Source organism: Panthera leo, chromosome E3 (genome assembly GCF_018350215.1).
Source record: "Panthera leo isolate Ple1 chromosome E3, P.leo_Ple1_pat1.1, whole genome shotgun sequence".
Lineage (NCBI taxonomy): Eukaryota > Metazoa > Chordata > Mammalia > Carnivora > Felidae > Panthera > Panthera leo.
Window position 1 is genome coordinate 37,879,290 of NC_056694.1, and position 16,104 is coordinate 37,895,393.

Sequence of the window (16,104 nt, forward strand, 5' to 3'; positions counted from 1 at the left end):
TCCCTGCCCTGGGCCCAGGTTTTTGTGTGACACAGGTCCTGGCAGTTAGAGAAGGCTCCTGCTCGCTCAGAGGCCAGCATTATCTCCATGCCTTTTTAAAAAGCCCTTTACACCACTGTTCCCTGTTCCACTGGAGCTAGTTCTATAGGGTCTGGGCTAACCTGGAGACTGCCAAGGGCTGTAGGCCACAAAGATGCCAGGCCTGGCTGCACCCCGGTGGGTTCTGGGCCTGGCACACCCACGTGCTCTGCAAGCACCTTCAAATGAGGTGGCCACTCCTCCTGAATGACCACTGGTGTGACCTTAAAAGTCCACTTCGCCCGTATCATCAAAGCTTGGGAGGGGTCGGGAACTTGATGGAGCTCCTCTCGCCATGCAGAGGGCATTTTTAGGATCCCAGGTCAACAGGAGCCCCGTGCTGCAGAATATGTGGGTGCCCCAGGGAGGCTGGTTCTGCAGCTGCTCTGGTGGCTGGCCTAACCCTCCTCCAGAAGCCTTCCTGCATCGCAGTCACAGCCCATCCTTGCACTCCCTTCATTTTGTGCTGAGCCCAGGCGGGCATGAGCACAGTGGGTCTCATCCTCAGAGCTCTGCCATCCTGGGGACCTTCATGAAGGGCCTGTCGGTCCTGCCTTCTCCCTCTTGGAACTTGGCTCCCTCTGCCTCCTCATGGGGCTTATGTATTCTGCCTTTGAGCATATTTGTGGTTAGTCTTGGAAATATTCCCAGGACTCCATTATCCATTTGAGTGTCAGGAGGCCAGACCCATCCAGGCCCTAAAAGGGTCAGACAGGGCCTGTCTGGCTCCATGTGGGAAATGGCCAAGATTTGCGGTTTCCTGGTGGAGGTCAAGCGTACGTGCCTGTGGCTGCTGCGCTGAGGTGTCCGTGACAGAAGGTACGGGCACCTGGCTGTGTGGCAGAGGTCCTGGAGGGGAACTTTTGGTGTCAAAGCTGAGCAACAGTGCCTGCACCACCACCACCCCCCCCCCCCCAGAGGTGAGGATAGTGGGTCTGTCCCTTCTCCTCCTCGCTAGGGCCAGGCTTCAGAGAGAGGGTCTATGTGTGTGGGTCTCCCTCCCAAGCTGAACCCCGGTGGCCCTTCTCCATCTCCCCCTGCTGGCATCCAGGTACTGGCCCCTCACCCCAAACCATTCTTCCTCTAGAACAGTGGTTCTGCGCCCCACATACTTGCTCTCCTTTCTTTATGAAGATTCTTTTTGTGATGTCCACATCACCATCCTGAAATACAGCCTACCTACCCATACACACAGTTTCAGAAGGGCCCGTGAAATGCCCTCACTCTGACACGAAGGAGGAAAGTCAAGAAATCCATTAAAAATAAAATACATCAAGTACATAGTGCTTCACCTTGTATTTGCCAGGGCGGCACCACCGGGGAGGTCATAACAGAGTCATCAGCTGTGTCCTCAGGTGCGCGATCGCCACAAAGGGACCCCTAGAGGTGTGCGGGTTTGGTGGCATGGTGCTGTGAGCTGGGTTGCAGCCTCTGACCTGATTTCTGAACTGCTGAGTGAGCCTTGCTGAGGCCCCAAACAAAGCCAAGGGCACTTCACACAGTAGTCCATTCCTGGAAGATAACTGCGATAGTACCACCCAGAAACCACTTTCTGTTAAAAAACGAGATATAACTAGGCTCTAGGCTGAGGTCAGCAGCAGCAGGTTTTTCACCTCTGTGGGTGTCCAGGGGGCAGGTGGCCATTGTGCAGAACGCAGGGTAGAGCCTCCCCTCCCTGGCTCCTGCGCACTAGATGCCAGCAGTACCCCTCAGTCCCCGTGGCAACCAGAAAGGCCCTGCCAAATCCCCAAACACCTCCAAAGCGCCCAGCCCCCGGACCCCTACCCTGGCAGGCTGGGACAGCAGGTGGGGCCTGTTCATGTTCCCGTGCCTGGTTCTTCCATGCTCCTTTGAGACCCACAGAAGCTTATGCTTGGCTTTCTACAAACACGTGTTATCAGGAGGCAACAAATGACCTTCGAATAAGGTCTGATGAGCTGAGCAAGTCGAGTTCCCTTGGTATCTTCCAGAGGTGAGGGGCCAGGGCTCTGCGGCCCCCACACCCACGGCAGCAGCCTGTGGGTCTCCTGCCTTCATCTTCCCCGGCAGGCTGATCCTGCCCGCAGACACCCCTTTTCTCCTTGTCCCAGGATGGTGTTTTTCCTGGAGGATGTGATGGCTTGTACCAAGCGCCTGCTGGAGCGGATAGCCGGCTGGCTCCCGCGCCATTTCATTGGGGCCATCCTGGTGTCACTCCCTGCTCTCGCCGTCTATTCACATATCACCTCTGAATTTGACACCGACATACACGTAAGTAAAGGCCTGGTGCCTGTTTCTGGGCTCTTTCGCACAATTTCGTGTTTTGTTTTTTTTTTTTTTTTTTTTTTAAATAAGTCTGATGACTTGGGACAGCAGTTTAAATATAGGCCTCTAAAGAGGGACAAACTCTTTGTCACCACCTTGTGCTTGTCTTCTGAAAAGACTTGCCTGAAGCAGTCAGGGAGGTGAGCACGCGGCCTGTCACTGAGCACAGTCAACAGGGCTGGGTACGCGGCTGCCCTGCCCGGTTGACGTGTGCCCTCTCCAACCTCACCTGCTCTTTGCCGAGCTCCAGATGAGCTGTTTGCTTACATGTTTCACCAAGCAGCATCAGCCCCACGTTTCCAGACAAGTACAAGAGAGTGCTCGTCTGTAGGACCAGCACAGCTGTGTGACTGGCCCCCGGATCGGCTGCTGTTGATCAGGGAGGAGCTTCCTGGTTAGACCCCAGAAGGAGTGAATTAATGCCCTTGTGGAAGGTCATGTTTTTGTTTTTTTTTTTAAATTTTTTTTTTAACGTTTATTTATTTTTGAGACAGAGAGACAGAGCATGAACGGGGGAGGGTCAGAGAGAGGGAGACACAGAATCTGAAACAGGCTCCAGGCTCTGAGCTGTCCGCACAGAGCCCGATGCGGGGCTCGAACTCACGGACCGCGAGATCATGACCTGAGCCGAAGTCGGCCGCCCAACCGACTGAGCCACCCAGGCGCCCCTGGAAGGTTATGTTTTTGGTGAAAGCCAATGTGACCTGAGCTGGGTGGGCTGACTGCATTTGATACCCCAAATTACATTTCTGCTGGCACCTAGCGGGATGCCTGAAGGAAGGCTTCTTAAAGGTAACCACTTAAATGGCGGTGGTTTTCAGACTGGTGGCCTGCCTTCCCTTTCCTCTGGCGTGACTCCTGCCGTTCCCACACATCTGGAGAACTTTGGTGCTAGTGCAGACTTGCAGCCTAAAGCTCTGGGCGATTAACGCGACAGAGTGCCATCCGTCCCTGAAACTGCCAGACATTAAGCGATTTTTATTTTGAAAGAAAGATAAGTGAGTGAATCCTTTGATGGCAGAATGGGAGTGAGGCCAAGGCGGGGCGGGTCACTGACCACGCTGGCCCCTTGTTACAGTTCACCGTGTTTGCGGGCTCCGCCATCCTGACCGCTGTCGTGCACTACTGTAACTTCTGCCAGCTCAGCTCCTGGATGAGGTCCTCCTTAGCCACCGTCGTCGGGGCTGGGCCGCTGCTCCTGCTCTACATCTCCCTTTGCCCGGACAGGTACGTCCACCACCACGGTCTGAGTCCGGCACCCTCGCCGGCTGGGACCCCTTTCCCGACCTCACCTGTGTCTTTCACGTCTGAGGCGATGCCCTCTCCCTCTGCTCTAACAGGTACTATCACAGCACGACAGCTCTCACCATACACGACATACTCCAAGACTAATATGCAAAAGAAAGAAAAGATAATTTTTGGCAATGTAGTACGTATTTGCATATAGACATGCTTGGGTGACTACCCCTGCCCCAGAGAACAGAAAGCATTAAGCTTGTGCTTGAACTTCCTTACACTGGAGAAGTGGGACCAGAGGCTGTTGCATACGAGCCCATCAAGAAAGTGAAAGAATCAAGGAATAGGTAGACCAAGAATGCAAAGAGGAAGCCGGTTCCAACTTTGTTTGAGTAGGGGTAATGTACCCAGACAGACCGCAGGCTGCTGAAGGAGAGGGAGTGAGGGGGAATGGTGCTGTTGCCGGCGACCTGGGCCTTATTTATAAATATTGACTCCCTGTCGTGACACACATCATGACATGAAACAGAGTATTGACCAGTCACTGGAAATATATCTTTTGTCTTGAAATCCTCCCACATTTGAAGAATACTTTTCATTCCCACGTATTCAAATGGCCTTCAAAACCCTATCACTGGTAGGCTCCAAGAAATAGATTGGACAGTGTGGGAAAAGAAAGAGGAACCGTGTGGAAGACCCCAAGGGACGGGACCAGTTCTTGCCGTTATGCTATGAAAAATTAACAAATAGAAATATAGAGGATGGCAGTGATTTGTGCTGTTTTTAAAACATTCTATGTTAATGAAATCCAGTAAGATCCCTGTCTTTATTTTGTCCTACTAACCAAATAATGTTTGATTCTTAGTGTGTTAAAAACAAGTCTCCTGTTGATCACTGCGCATTTGCAACTGGTTTTGTGGCTATTAGCCTTTTTCAGCTAGCTGTGTAGTTGGAAAAACAGTGTTACCTTAGATAGCAGAATGCTCACAGTGATTAACTTAGAAATTTCTGGATAATGTCCTTAAGCCATTAAGCATTAAACTTCTCCTAAATATTGGACTTTTTTTGGTGACTGCGTATAAAAATATTTTACTGTTAGCACATATTAAAGAACCACTCTTTTATAATTACAGTGGGTTTAGGCCAGTAGGATATCTCAAAGTTATACAGGGCGTTCCTTCATTGTGCTTTGCAGGACATCTAACATTCCTGGTTCCTCAAATTTACTGGGACAACCAGAGGGAGCCCCAACAGTTTAGAAATGCCCCTAGGAATGGCATTATTGTTGCTGAGAACCATTGCTGTAATAAGTTCAGAAGTAGACAATGATCTAGTTTGTTGCAATAGCAGATGAAACCGCCATCGTGTACCTGTGGACTTGACCAGACCAGTGGTTGGTAACGGACAGAGTAAGCACCCTTCTCCTCAGTTTATTTCACAGAATAATGACGACATGAAAGACGCTCAAGTTCTCTGCAAATTAAGATCAAAAGGGAATTTTAAGTAAAGCTGTCCTTCAGCATCTGAAAGGAAACCTTAATAAATAGCTAAATTACTTTAAGCAGAGCACAGTGTACATTTTCCTTTCTGAAGATATGGCCGTCTGGAATCAGGGTCATTATAAAACTCTCTCCCAAGAGCACGGGATTCGTCATGCCTTTTAACCTTTTAAGAGAACCACCACAGATCCCCCATCAGCCGTTCACAATGTCCTTCAGTCACTGGTGCCGGGCTTTTCCACTGGGACCAGAGTGATCAGGGACTACTTCCATCACCTTTGTCCGGAATTCAAAGAGCAGATGTTGGGGTGCGGCTGGCATCCTGAGTCTCCCCTGCACCCGGTAGTCCTCCCTACTTGCAAAATCCTTTGAGCCCATCGACCCTGTCGGCCCCACTGAGCCTTGCAGGGTCACAGGGTAGGAAGCTGCCGGAGTGATGAACAAGCCCCCTGTGTAGGGGAGGGGACTTCCAAGAACCGCTCCAGCCTTGGGGGGGTTGCAGATGTGAAAGAAGGGCTGTGCACACATGGAAAACCAGGGTCACCGCCATGTCTGGGCAAGGAGAGGAGAGGACATTCAACTCAGAGCAGTGTCTCTGCTGTCGCTCTTTCTCTCCTTCTCTGTGACATCATCTAACACCTCCTGTGATGGTGAAAGTCGCTCTGAGCTGTCCCCTGGCCTCTGCTGCCCAGGGGAGCTGCTGGCAGAGGCTGTGTAAGGTCCCCCTTCATGGTGAGCAGAGCAGGTGGATCTAGAGGACCAGGAAATGTGGGGGCACTAGGCTGATTTGCTGGCCTGGGGGGAAGCTGGGTGCAACAGGACCCTAGAAGAGGCTATGAGGGTTGTGGAGAGGATCCTGCAGGTCATGGGTCCTGCTCCGACACCGAGAGGGAGTTCTTTATAGTCTGTGGTTTCTGTGCCCCAAACTGGGACTTGATTGCTTTGGGACCACCAGCTTCTCAGGTAGCCAGCGTCTCCTGAATTCCTCTCTAACAGATTTTTTTTTTTTTTTTTTTTTTTAGTTTATTTATTTTGAGAGAGACAGAGCACAATCAGGGGGAGGGGCAGAGAGAATGAGAGACACCATCCCAAGCAGGCTTCACATCATCAGCACAGAGCCTGATCCAGGGCTTGAACTCATGAACTGTGAGATCATGACCTGAGCCAAGATCCGAAGTCAGATGCTTAACTGACTGAGCAACCCAGGCGCCCCTCCTGAGCTCCTTTCTAAATCGGTCCTTTGTGAACAGGCATTGCTGTTCATCGTGACTGGTGTCTAGCCTTTGGGAACCCGTAGATGAGTCCTAACAGTCACATGAACGCCTTGGAGACTCCTTGTTAGATGTCACTCTTTGGTGACGGTGCATCTGTTCCACACCTTACATGAAGGCCTATTAGCTATGTCACTGACTTTGCCTGTTGTGATTTTTTTTTAAAATTTTTAAATACGTATTTATTTTTGAGAGAGAGAGAGAGAGAGAGCGTGCGCGCGCGCGAGCACATGAGCGGGGGAGGTGCAGAGAGAGAGGTAGACACAGAATCTGAAGCAGGCTCCAGGCTCTGAGCTGTCAGCACAGAAATCAGACGCTTAACCGACTGAGCCAGCCAGGTGCCCCGTGCCTGTTGTGATTTTTAGTTAAAACCCAGCATCAAATTATAATAAAGAATTAACTATACTTAGTTATCTAACTTGGTCTCCATATTTGAAAAAGGAAAATTGTTTATTTAAACTCTTCTCAGATCACTTTATGTAATGCCTTCTTTGCTTTTTATAATAATATTTTTCTGCATTTTAATTTCAGTTCCGTAGTAATTTCACACCTGGATGTGGGACAGAATTTCAGGTAAGCTGTTAACATCATGCTTGTATCTGAACAAACGAGAGTAACTTCCTAAAAAGCAGTTGTATCTTGAAGAAAAAGAACCATATGTAATTCTTAAAAGAATAAGTGGAAAGTATGTACTTGTTGAAATAACAGATCATAGTTACAGTATCTTACTGGAAAAAACGAAATGATTGTTAAGAACATACTAGGTTTGGCTCAGTTTTACATAAGATTTCAGCATGTTAGGAGGGAAATCTGTGAAGTCTAGGACAGTACTTATTTTAATTCCCTAAAATATTTTGAAATTGCTAACTAGAAATTTGAAATAATAAATGTTAGACCCTTGTTTTACTATAGACATCAAAGTAAGATCTAAATAAACTGAAGAGTTAGAAATAAGCATTAAATTATATAAGACTATATAAAAGTCTAGAAAAAATAACATTAGTTTGCAGACCTCTAAAACAGATAACTTTCCAGTCTTACAAATAATAAATAAAGCCGCACACGCACAAAAATAAAAGGCTGACTGACACACCAATGGGGTGTGGGCACACAGATAGCTGTGGGCCGTCACCTAAAGAGCTGGTTAGGGCCTGCATAAATAAAGGACAAAAAAAAAAACCAAAAAAATTCACGGGGGGGAAATGTAGGTAGAGGCCAAATAGGTTACTCCTGAAGTCATCGGACGTTTAAATAACTACACACCTCCTTTTGGTCTTTTAAATTGGACGTTCACAAAGTTACAGTGTGCATACCCAGTGCGGGTGGAGGTGTGGCGCGTTCCTACCCTGCCACTGTTTATTTTGTTAAGCTACCAGGCACTTAAAATACATGGCTTATTTAATTCTCACAGTAGCCTGACACATCAGGCGGCTTTGTCCCCATTTTCCAGATGAGGACGCTGAAGCTGAGAGAAGTTAAGGAGCCTGTCTGTGGTCACACAGCTAGTCATTGGAAGTGTGTGAACCCTGGCGTCCCACACTAGTGGGCCCCCCTCTTTCTGCCATGCCTCATCACTCCTCAGAATGGTACATAGTTCTGGAAAGTAATTTGGCGATCCGTCTACAAAAGTGTTTATAGCCTTTGACGTAATAATTCTATTTTTGTTTATCCGCTGAGGAGACAATCCAGAACTTCAGTTGCCAATAAAAAGAAATGAGTTATGATACATGTTCTCAAATATTGCCACTGTTAAGATGCACCAATAAGAAAAACACTTATGTGGAATTGGAAACATCCTGTCAGTATTTCATTATACATATGAAAAAAATGTAAGATATGCAATAGTTATGATCTGGTAATGAGTGATGAATGATTTTTTTTGTTTTTACAATTAAAATATTCAATCTCTGTGGACCTATGGACACTGGGAAGGAGATTTAAAGTATGGAACAAAGGCCCAGTGCACATGTGTTTCTGTTACCATCACGACTATAGTATTTAGTTGGAAACAAAACACTTAGCACCTTTTTTTAAGTAAACTTTTTATTGATGAATATATAACATGTGCACTGAAAAGTACCCAGATCATAAGAATACAGCTCATTGACTTTTCATAAGTGAGCACACCCACTAAACTGCCTCTCGGACCAAGAAATGAAACATTCCCAGTGCCCAGAAGTACCCCCGTGCCACTGCTCAGTCACTCCCCCAACCTCCCATCTCTAGGCATAGATTTTAAATGGCACCGAATACACCAGAATGTTAACAGATCCCACGTTAAGCTGGTTAGGACCATGAGTGATCTTTTTTTTTCTTTCCGTTTTTCTTGACGTTTTAACCCCTTTTCTCTGTGATCATGGATATACTGCATTTTTCTCAACTTCCAATTATGACTTAATGTCCCACCGTTAAGTCATAGATTGACTCTTGCATTGAGTCACGTAGAATTCCTCTTTTTGGAACTGACCTTTGCTGTTCGAATGTAGGAATAAGACCACCATCTTGGCTCCTTCTGTGGCGGAATGAGAAATACTGGTTATGGATGGGAAGTAATTCTTTCACCTACCCGTCACACATCTCTTCTGCTGCACATCAGCCCCTTGGGCACTAAATGTAGATCTGTGGATTGGGGCTCTCCTTTCAAACAAAGGAGAAAGCACATGTCACAGTCTGGTGCCCTTCTCCCTCATGCTGGCCTACGTTCCAGTCTTCCCCTCCTCTGTGCAGAGGGACTGGCCTGTGCCCCTCTCCGGAGTCAGGCCACACTGCTGGCTTTGGCCACAGCACAGTGAGAAAAGCATCGAGAGCAATAGCCTGCTTGAGGAGACCCGGACACATCACCCATGTCTGGCCCAGGGCTACAAAGCCCGACTGGACTGTGAAGATGGTGGTGAGCCTCGGTGACATGTACTTATAAAGGGGACTGTTCCTTAATGTCACCACTTTGGAGAAACAGAAAGAAAGGTTCCCTCCTCACCCACCGAGATGGGCCCACACAAGAGAAGGCCTTCTGCCTCCTGGGGCAGATTCTCTCCCTATTCTCAAGCCCGTTAGAGGGCTTGCAAGGCTGAACACAAATCCGTTTCGGTCATTTCAGTTAATTATTCAGTACTTGAGATTCATAATCTGTGTTGCCATTTGATTAAATGACCATCGGAAGAATAAGTAAGTGTGGTGTGTCTTACCACAGAGGCCATTTTGGGTTGCCGGCTCACAGGGAACTTACGGCAGGGATCCCCAAAACCACCCCCAGGACCAGCAATTTGCTGGGAGGATTTAGGACTCAGCACATAGTTGTACTGTGATTTATTACAATGAAAGGACACAAAGCAAAATCAGCAGAGAGAAAAGGTACATGAGATAGAGTCCAGAGGATACTAAGTGCCAGCTTTCAAGAGTGCTGTCCCTACCGCATAGTCTGGGACGTTCTTAATTCCTCCAGCAATGAGCTGTGACACAACAGGTAAAATGTTGTCCACCAGGGAAGCCCATCAGAGACTCTGTACCCAGGGTTTCTATTAGAGGCTAGTCAGATAGGCATCTCTGCCTGGCATCAATCAAAACTCCGGACTCTCGGAAGGAAGGCAGGTCCTCAGCATAAACCACCTTGTTTGCGCAAGCAGTGTAGACGCGGTGAGCCCCTTTTATCAAGGGGGGCAGGAACCTCCCCAAATCCGAGATCCTGATGCCAGCCTAGGGCAGTGCTGCCGGTAGGCCTTTCTGTGGCTAGCAGCCTCAGGCCTGCTCTGTTAACTCCTTTTGCATAGAACCTGAGGCCAGGAGGGACTTAGCAATACTCCAGCCCATCTTCAGTTTACATGTGAGGAGATTGAGAGCTAGAAATCTTGCCCAGGGTTCCAGAACTCCGCAGTAGTCGGCTGGGACAGAGTCTGGGGATTCTTATTCCAAGGTCAGGGCTTCTGTGACTGTGTTTCATGGAGGACCATTATGGCCAGATTGGTCAATTTCGTTATTTTTTATAATATCCTTAAGTCACAGGTAACAGTAAAACTTCTTAAACATTCTGATTACACGATTGAGTTTTCTGTGCCATGGAGCTATCTAAACTGAGGACCTATCCATTTTATATAGAATCATATTTATAGTGACTCAGCCCATTGCTACATAAGATCTAGAAGCCCACTCTGTGTGCTGTAGAAGCACATGAGAGCCCAGAATTGACATGAACAGAGCACTCACAGCTCTGTAAACAAACAGAAGACAGACAAGGAAATGCCATGCTCATTAACAGTGATTGCCTCTGCGTGGTCCATGATGGCCAAATCTTTTCTTTCTGCATTTTCCCCTACATTTGTTCTCATGAGTATGTAGTACTTTTAAATGGAAAAGCTGTATCTAAAAAAGGAACTTGCAAAGAGACCGTGCTCCTGGCACTAATCTTCAGTCACACCTGTTGCTGGTCAGCACCGTCCAACTGCAGAACAGGCCCCCACCCCCCGAGAGCCCCCCGCCTCGAGAGCACGCTGTCATCAGAGGGAACAGAAATGAGAAAGGCAATTGGAAAATTTCTGCTGGAATTGTAAATGTGCAGTAGTTGAAGTGACTCCGTGGTTCCGGCTCCAGTAGTTTGTCCCACAGACAGACTCCCTCCTGTGCACAGGAGCGTCCCTGCGCTGTTCGCCAGGAGTAAGCGGTGGACGCAGCCCCAAAGGCCCAGGGTTGGGGTCTGGTTGTTACAGTACATCCATGTATTAGAATTTCTTGCAACCACAAGAAAATCAATACTTCTCTGAAGGAAAGACATTTGTTTTTTACCACTATTTATGCTGTCTGAGTTTCTCACAATGTGCTACTCTTGAAAGTATACATACTATTTTTTAAAATGTTAACATTGTCTTAAATGACTTTGGCAAAATAGAACTAACCCAGAAAGGGCTAATGGTACGTTGGTGGACTTTTATACGGGTAGACGGTAGAGAACTTACCAAAATCCTTTGTAAAAGTACACATCTTTCAGAACTAACATTGGATGAGAAATCTGAAAAGGGAGTGCGTCAGAGAATGTTAAATTTCTTGGGTACGATGATGGTAGTGTGGTTACGTTGGGAGATGTCCTTATTCTTAGAAGATAGGGACTGAAGTATTCAGGATCCAAGTGTCACGATGTCTGCAGTTTACATTCAGAATGTTCAGCGGGAGAGGCGTGTGTGCATGAGTGTGTGTTGAGAGGGAAAGAGAAAAGCAGGGAAACATCAGCAATTGTTGAATCCAGGAGAGGAGTGTATGAATGTTTTAAGTAGCCTCTTAACTTTCCTGTAAGGTTGAGAATTTTCAAAATAGAAAGTTGGGGGTAAAGGAAAGATGTTAAAAGTCCAGGAGCTGAAGGCTCCTGAAGAACCACAGTCACCAAGTGCTTACTCAGAAGCCAGTGACAAAGGTCAGCCTTTATTTCTGCACCGCTCCAGCCAGCCAGCTAAACGGGAGCGGGGCGCTTGGCGGCTGCGTGCTGTCGATGCCCCAGAATTTGGTGCCGAGTGCTAGTTAGCTGGGCTGTTTCAGAACCCACAAGTCCTGAGCAGCAACCTCTCCCTTAAAAGGTGCATTTAAGAAGGTACATCGGTTCTCTTCTCTTTACTCTCCAGTTCCAAGGGGAATCCGTGCAACAGTTCCTTGCCGCGTGACGGCAGAGCAGCCAGCCTGATTGGCCAGGAGGGGGTTCTTGTCTTCTTTCTCCTGCTCTTGTTGGTCTGGTTCCTGAATCGAGAATTCGAGGTCAGCTACCGCCTGCACTACCACGGGGATGTGGAGGCGGACCTCCACCGCACCAAGATCCAGAGCATGAGGGACCAAGCTGACTGGCTGCTGAGAAACATCATCCCCTACCACGTGGCTGAGCAGCTGAAGGTCTCCCAGACCTACTCCAAGAACCATGACAGCGGGGGCGTCATCTTTGCCAGCATCGTCAACTTCAGCGAGTTCTACGAGGAGAACTACGAGGGGGGCAAGGAGTGCTACCGCGTCCTCAACGAGCTCATCGGGGACTTCGACGAGCTCCTGAGCAGGCCGGGCTACGGCAGCATCGAGAAGATCAAGACCATCGGAGCCACGTACATGGCTGCGTCAGGGCTGAACGGCGCGCAGTGCCGGGACGGCAGCCACCCGCAGGAGCACCTGCAGGTCCTGTTTGAGTTCGCCAAGGAGATGATGCGCGTGGTGGACGACTTCAACAGCAACATGCTGTGGTTCAACTTCAAGCTCAGGGTGGGCTTCAACCACGGGCCGCTCACGGCGGGGGTCATCGGCACCACCAAGCTGCTCTATGACATCTGGGGCGACACCGTCAACATCGCCAGCAGGATGGACAGCACGGGGGTGGAGTGCCGGATCCAGGTGAGCGAGGAGAGCTACCGCGTCCTGAGCAAGATGGGCTATGACTTCGACTACCGAGGGACGGTGAACGTCAAGGGCAAGGGCCAGATGAAGACCTACCTGTACCCAAAGTGCACGGACAGCGGGGCCGTGCCGCAGCACCAGCTGTCCATCTCCCCGGACATCCGAGTCCAGGTGGACGGCAGCATCGGGCGGTCTCCCACGGACGAGATCGCCAACCTGGTGCCTTCTGTCCAGAGTGCGGACAAGACGCCTCCGGGTTCCGAAAACAACGTGCAGGCCAGGGATGCTCACCTGTCCTCTAAGAGGCCCTGGAAGGAGCCTGTCAAAGCCGAAGAAAGGTGTCGATTTGGCAAAGCCATAGAGAAAAGCGACTGTGAAGACGCGGACGCTGAAGAAGCCAGCGAGCTCACCAGGCTCAACGTTTCTGAGAGCGTGTGACGCAGCGCCCGTCGCTGCCGCGGTGCTCTGCTCCTTGAAACCCAGTCACGTTTGTACTTGCCTGTTGTGCGTCCCGAGCACCACAGCCTCTGTCCCTGGACGTGGTGTCACGTGGTCGTGGCAGCCCTGACGTCTGTGCGGACCACAGCTATTCAGGGGTCGTTTCCATCCGTCTCGTTCCTTTTCTTCCCCGGAGCCCTATCCCCTGGGTGTGACCGTCCAGCAGCGTGGAGAACAAGTGCCTTCGGGGGCTGGCCGCGGCGTCTAGTCTAGGGACAGAGACCGCCGGTGGAGATCATGGCATTGGGTATTGCTGGACTTTTTAAACAGAAGCTGTGGTTAAGATAGCGTTCTTACTGCTTTTCCTCACAAGACACTTTGGGTTTTTGTTTTGTCGTCGTTTGTGTTTTTGTTTTGTTTTGTTTTTGCTAATACAATGTTTTTGCGGTTTATTTTTTTCTGTGTACGTAATAGTGTTTCCCAGTGCCCTGATCTTTCTATGTAAACATGTACACGCACACACACTTTCATTTATGAATCTGAGATCAAGTGCCAGTAACTCACTGTGAGGGGCGGTGGGGGGGCGTGGGGTGCGAGCAGCCACCAGCCTGGACGGCCCGCGCCCTCCCCACCTGCGCCTTCCAGAGCTCCTGGGCCCTCGGGGCTGAGGGGGCGCCGCTTCCCAGCCAGGTGGTGTTAGGGCTTCTTCCACGTGCAGGCCCAAATTCCAGATGCTAACCAGGGATGCGCTCGTGAACCCAGGCCTCAGGTATTTAAGAGCCGTGTTTCATTCTGCCCTGGAAACCAAGGGGTCTTCCAGCTGGGAGCGAAGGGGTTTGTCTGAAGCCGAGTCCTCTGAGAGGGAAACTCGAAATAAACGTCTGAGGGTTGCATTTATTTATTTATTTATTTATCAGGAAGTGCGTGTTCGGGGGAGGGGCTGCCAGGTCATTGTGGTGAAGGGAGATAGGCTGGGTGGGGGAAAGGGGGGCTGCAAGCACGCAGCAGGGTGAGAAGATGCCCACTAGTGCTTTGGCCGCTTTGGGCCACGTCCCCACACAGGGGCTGAGCAGGACCTGGACGGACGTGGCCAGAGCACTCTGGGCCAGAGATGCTCCCAGCCACGGTTTTCAGCCTAACTAACGCAGCCGCTTCTGCCCTGCGAGCTGCAGATCGGTGCCCATGGGGACTTCCTGCCGCAGGGGTCGAGTCGGAGCCCTGCTCTGTATGAGGCAGGAGGCCTGGGCAGAGCACAAGGGTGGGCAGGCAGTGCCGGCAGGGGCTTGGCTCCCACACAGCCCAGAAGTTTCTCATCCTTTCCCGTTCTTGGCTTGCGCTGGGCCTCTGTGCGGCAGGATTGAACCTAGTGAGTGAATCTGAGCCCCCTTTAGGTGGAGTTCTTACACTGTGCGTAGAGACAGAATCGTCCACGTGCAGATGAGGTGTTAAACCAGGGCAAGTGTAGAAAACCTAAGGAAAATCACTTCTGGGCCCTTTGTTGCTAATCCTGCCCGTGATGACGTTTTGCCGTGTTGAGTCTGGAGCGGACGTGGTGTTGAACTCAGGCTAGAGTTGCCTTGTCGTGGTCATTTTCCAGGTGACACTGGCATATAGTTCACAGGATGATTTGAGGACTAGCTCCTTCTCTGTTGAAGGTCTTTACCGGCATGCCCTGTGCATTTTCTTTTCGCTGCTAAAATCTCTGTGTAACTGTCACATCTATGTCAGGTCCCGTTATCAACCCCGCCCCCCAAATTCATACGCAATCTGCCATTTCCGGTATCAGGAAATACTGATTCTGATCGGCCAGCTCTCCTTGGGGACATGCATGGGTCCCAGCAGTATGGCCACAGCCAGGGTCTCGATGTCCAAGCGAGTCAGGAGCGCTCTCCGTAACCAAGATCTTCCTTCAGGTTTTACTGTCAGTTTGTTGGTCTTCCGATGCCGGAGAAAGGATGGTGTGACAATACCTCTTGCTTCTAAAGAATGTATTCTTACAAGATCCTGCAGAATTTTTATTTTTGTTTTAAAACACTACCCGATGCTGTCCTTGCCCATAGGGAAGGTGGGTGTTAGGGGCTTCTATCAGTGTTAAGGCGTGTATCTGAGTGTGGTCCTCTCCCTTTGCCTTCTTTCTCCAGGCTCCATAGCTCTGGCAGCAGCTAAGGGGCTGGGCAGTTGCTGACTCGTCAGCTGTGTCTCTGCTGTTCCGCTCAGAGCACGCCCGTAGAGGTTCATCTCTGCACATGCGTCCTCCCCAGCACATTCTCTTATTCCTTCCCCTGCTGCAAGGATGTTTGTGATTCCTGACCCTGGGAAGCTGCAGACGGCAGGGAGAGGGTCTTAACATCTGGCGATCTGGTCCAGCAGTGTGCAAATCGGAGCCTTTGATGGATGGCTCTCCCAGAGTTTTAAAATTGTCTTTAAAAAAAAACACCCTGAGCCTTCCTAAATAACCAGTACAGATGTTCTCTCTGGGCCACTAGGCGACATGGGTCCTTCCCAGTTCCTTGCCCTGAAGCATACCTCAACGCAGGACCACAGAATCTCTGCAGCGGGAATGCCACGCGCCCAGCTCTGTTGGCGTTGAACAAATAGTCACTGAAGACGGGTCCCTAAGAAGCAGTTCAAGCGCTACCAGCACGATGGATGTATTCTTCACAGTGGCAATACCTCTTACGAACTTAGGTCAGGAAGCAATACTTCAGAACTGAATGTGTGTAAATAGTTGCTTTGAGTTGCAACTGCTGTTTTCTTCTTGGCCCCAAGTCAGATCGAATTATACATACATACATATATATATGTGTATACATATATATATATATATATATATATATATATATATATATATATATATATATAAACAAGCACACAATTTTATCCAGTGCAAACAAACGTAGAGCATCAGTTATGAAGCCCTTAAG

At 49.3% G+C, this 16,104-nt stretch overlaps 1 protein-coding gene and 1 long non-coding RNA gene across 2 annotated transcripts in view; one reads left to right on the forward strand and one right to left on the reverse strand.

Moving 5' to 3' along the window:
- ADCY9 (adenylate cyclase 9) overlaps positions 1–16,014 on the forward strand; it is a 120,002-nt gene extending 103,988 nt beyond the window's left edge. Inside the window, exons 8-11 of the mRNA XM_042922948.1 lie at positions 2,169–2,328; positions 3,461–3,609; positions 6,920–6,961; positions 11,992–16,014. Of these exons, the coding sequence (XP_042778882.1) occupies positions 2,169–2,328; positions 3,461–3,609; positions 6,920–6,961; positions 11,992–13,180 (1,540 nt within the window). The 3' untranslated portion in view covers positions 13,181–16,014. The remainder of the gene's footprint in view (positions 1–2,168; positions 2,329–3,460; positions 3,610–6,919; positions 6,962–11,991) is intronic.
- LOC122210319 lies at positions 3,609–5,849 on the reverse strand. Its single transcript, XR_006198001.1, has 3 exons — positions 5,175–5,849; positions 4,989–5,091; positions 3,609–3,770 (listed from the first exon to the last, which is right to left on the reverse strand). It is a non-coding gene; the product is annotated as an uncharacterized LOC122210319 (long non-coding RNA).
- Positions 16,015–16,104: the final 90 nt, after the last annotated feature.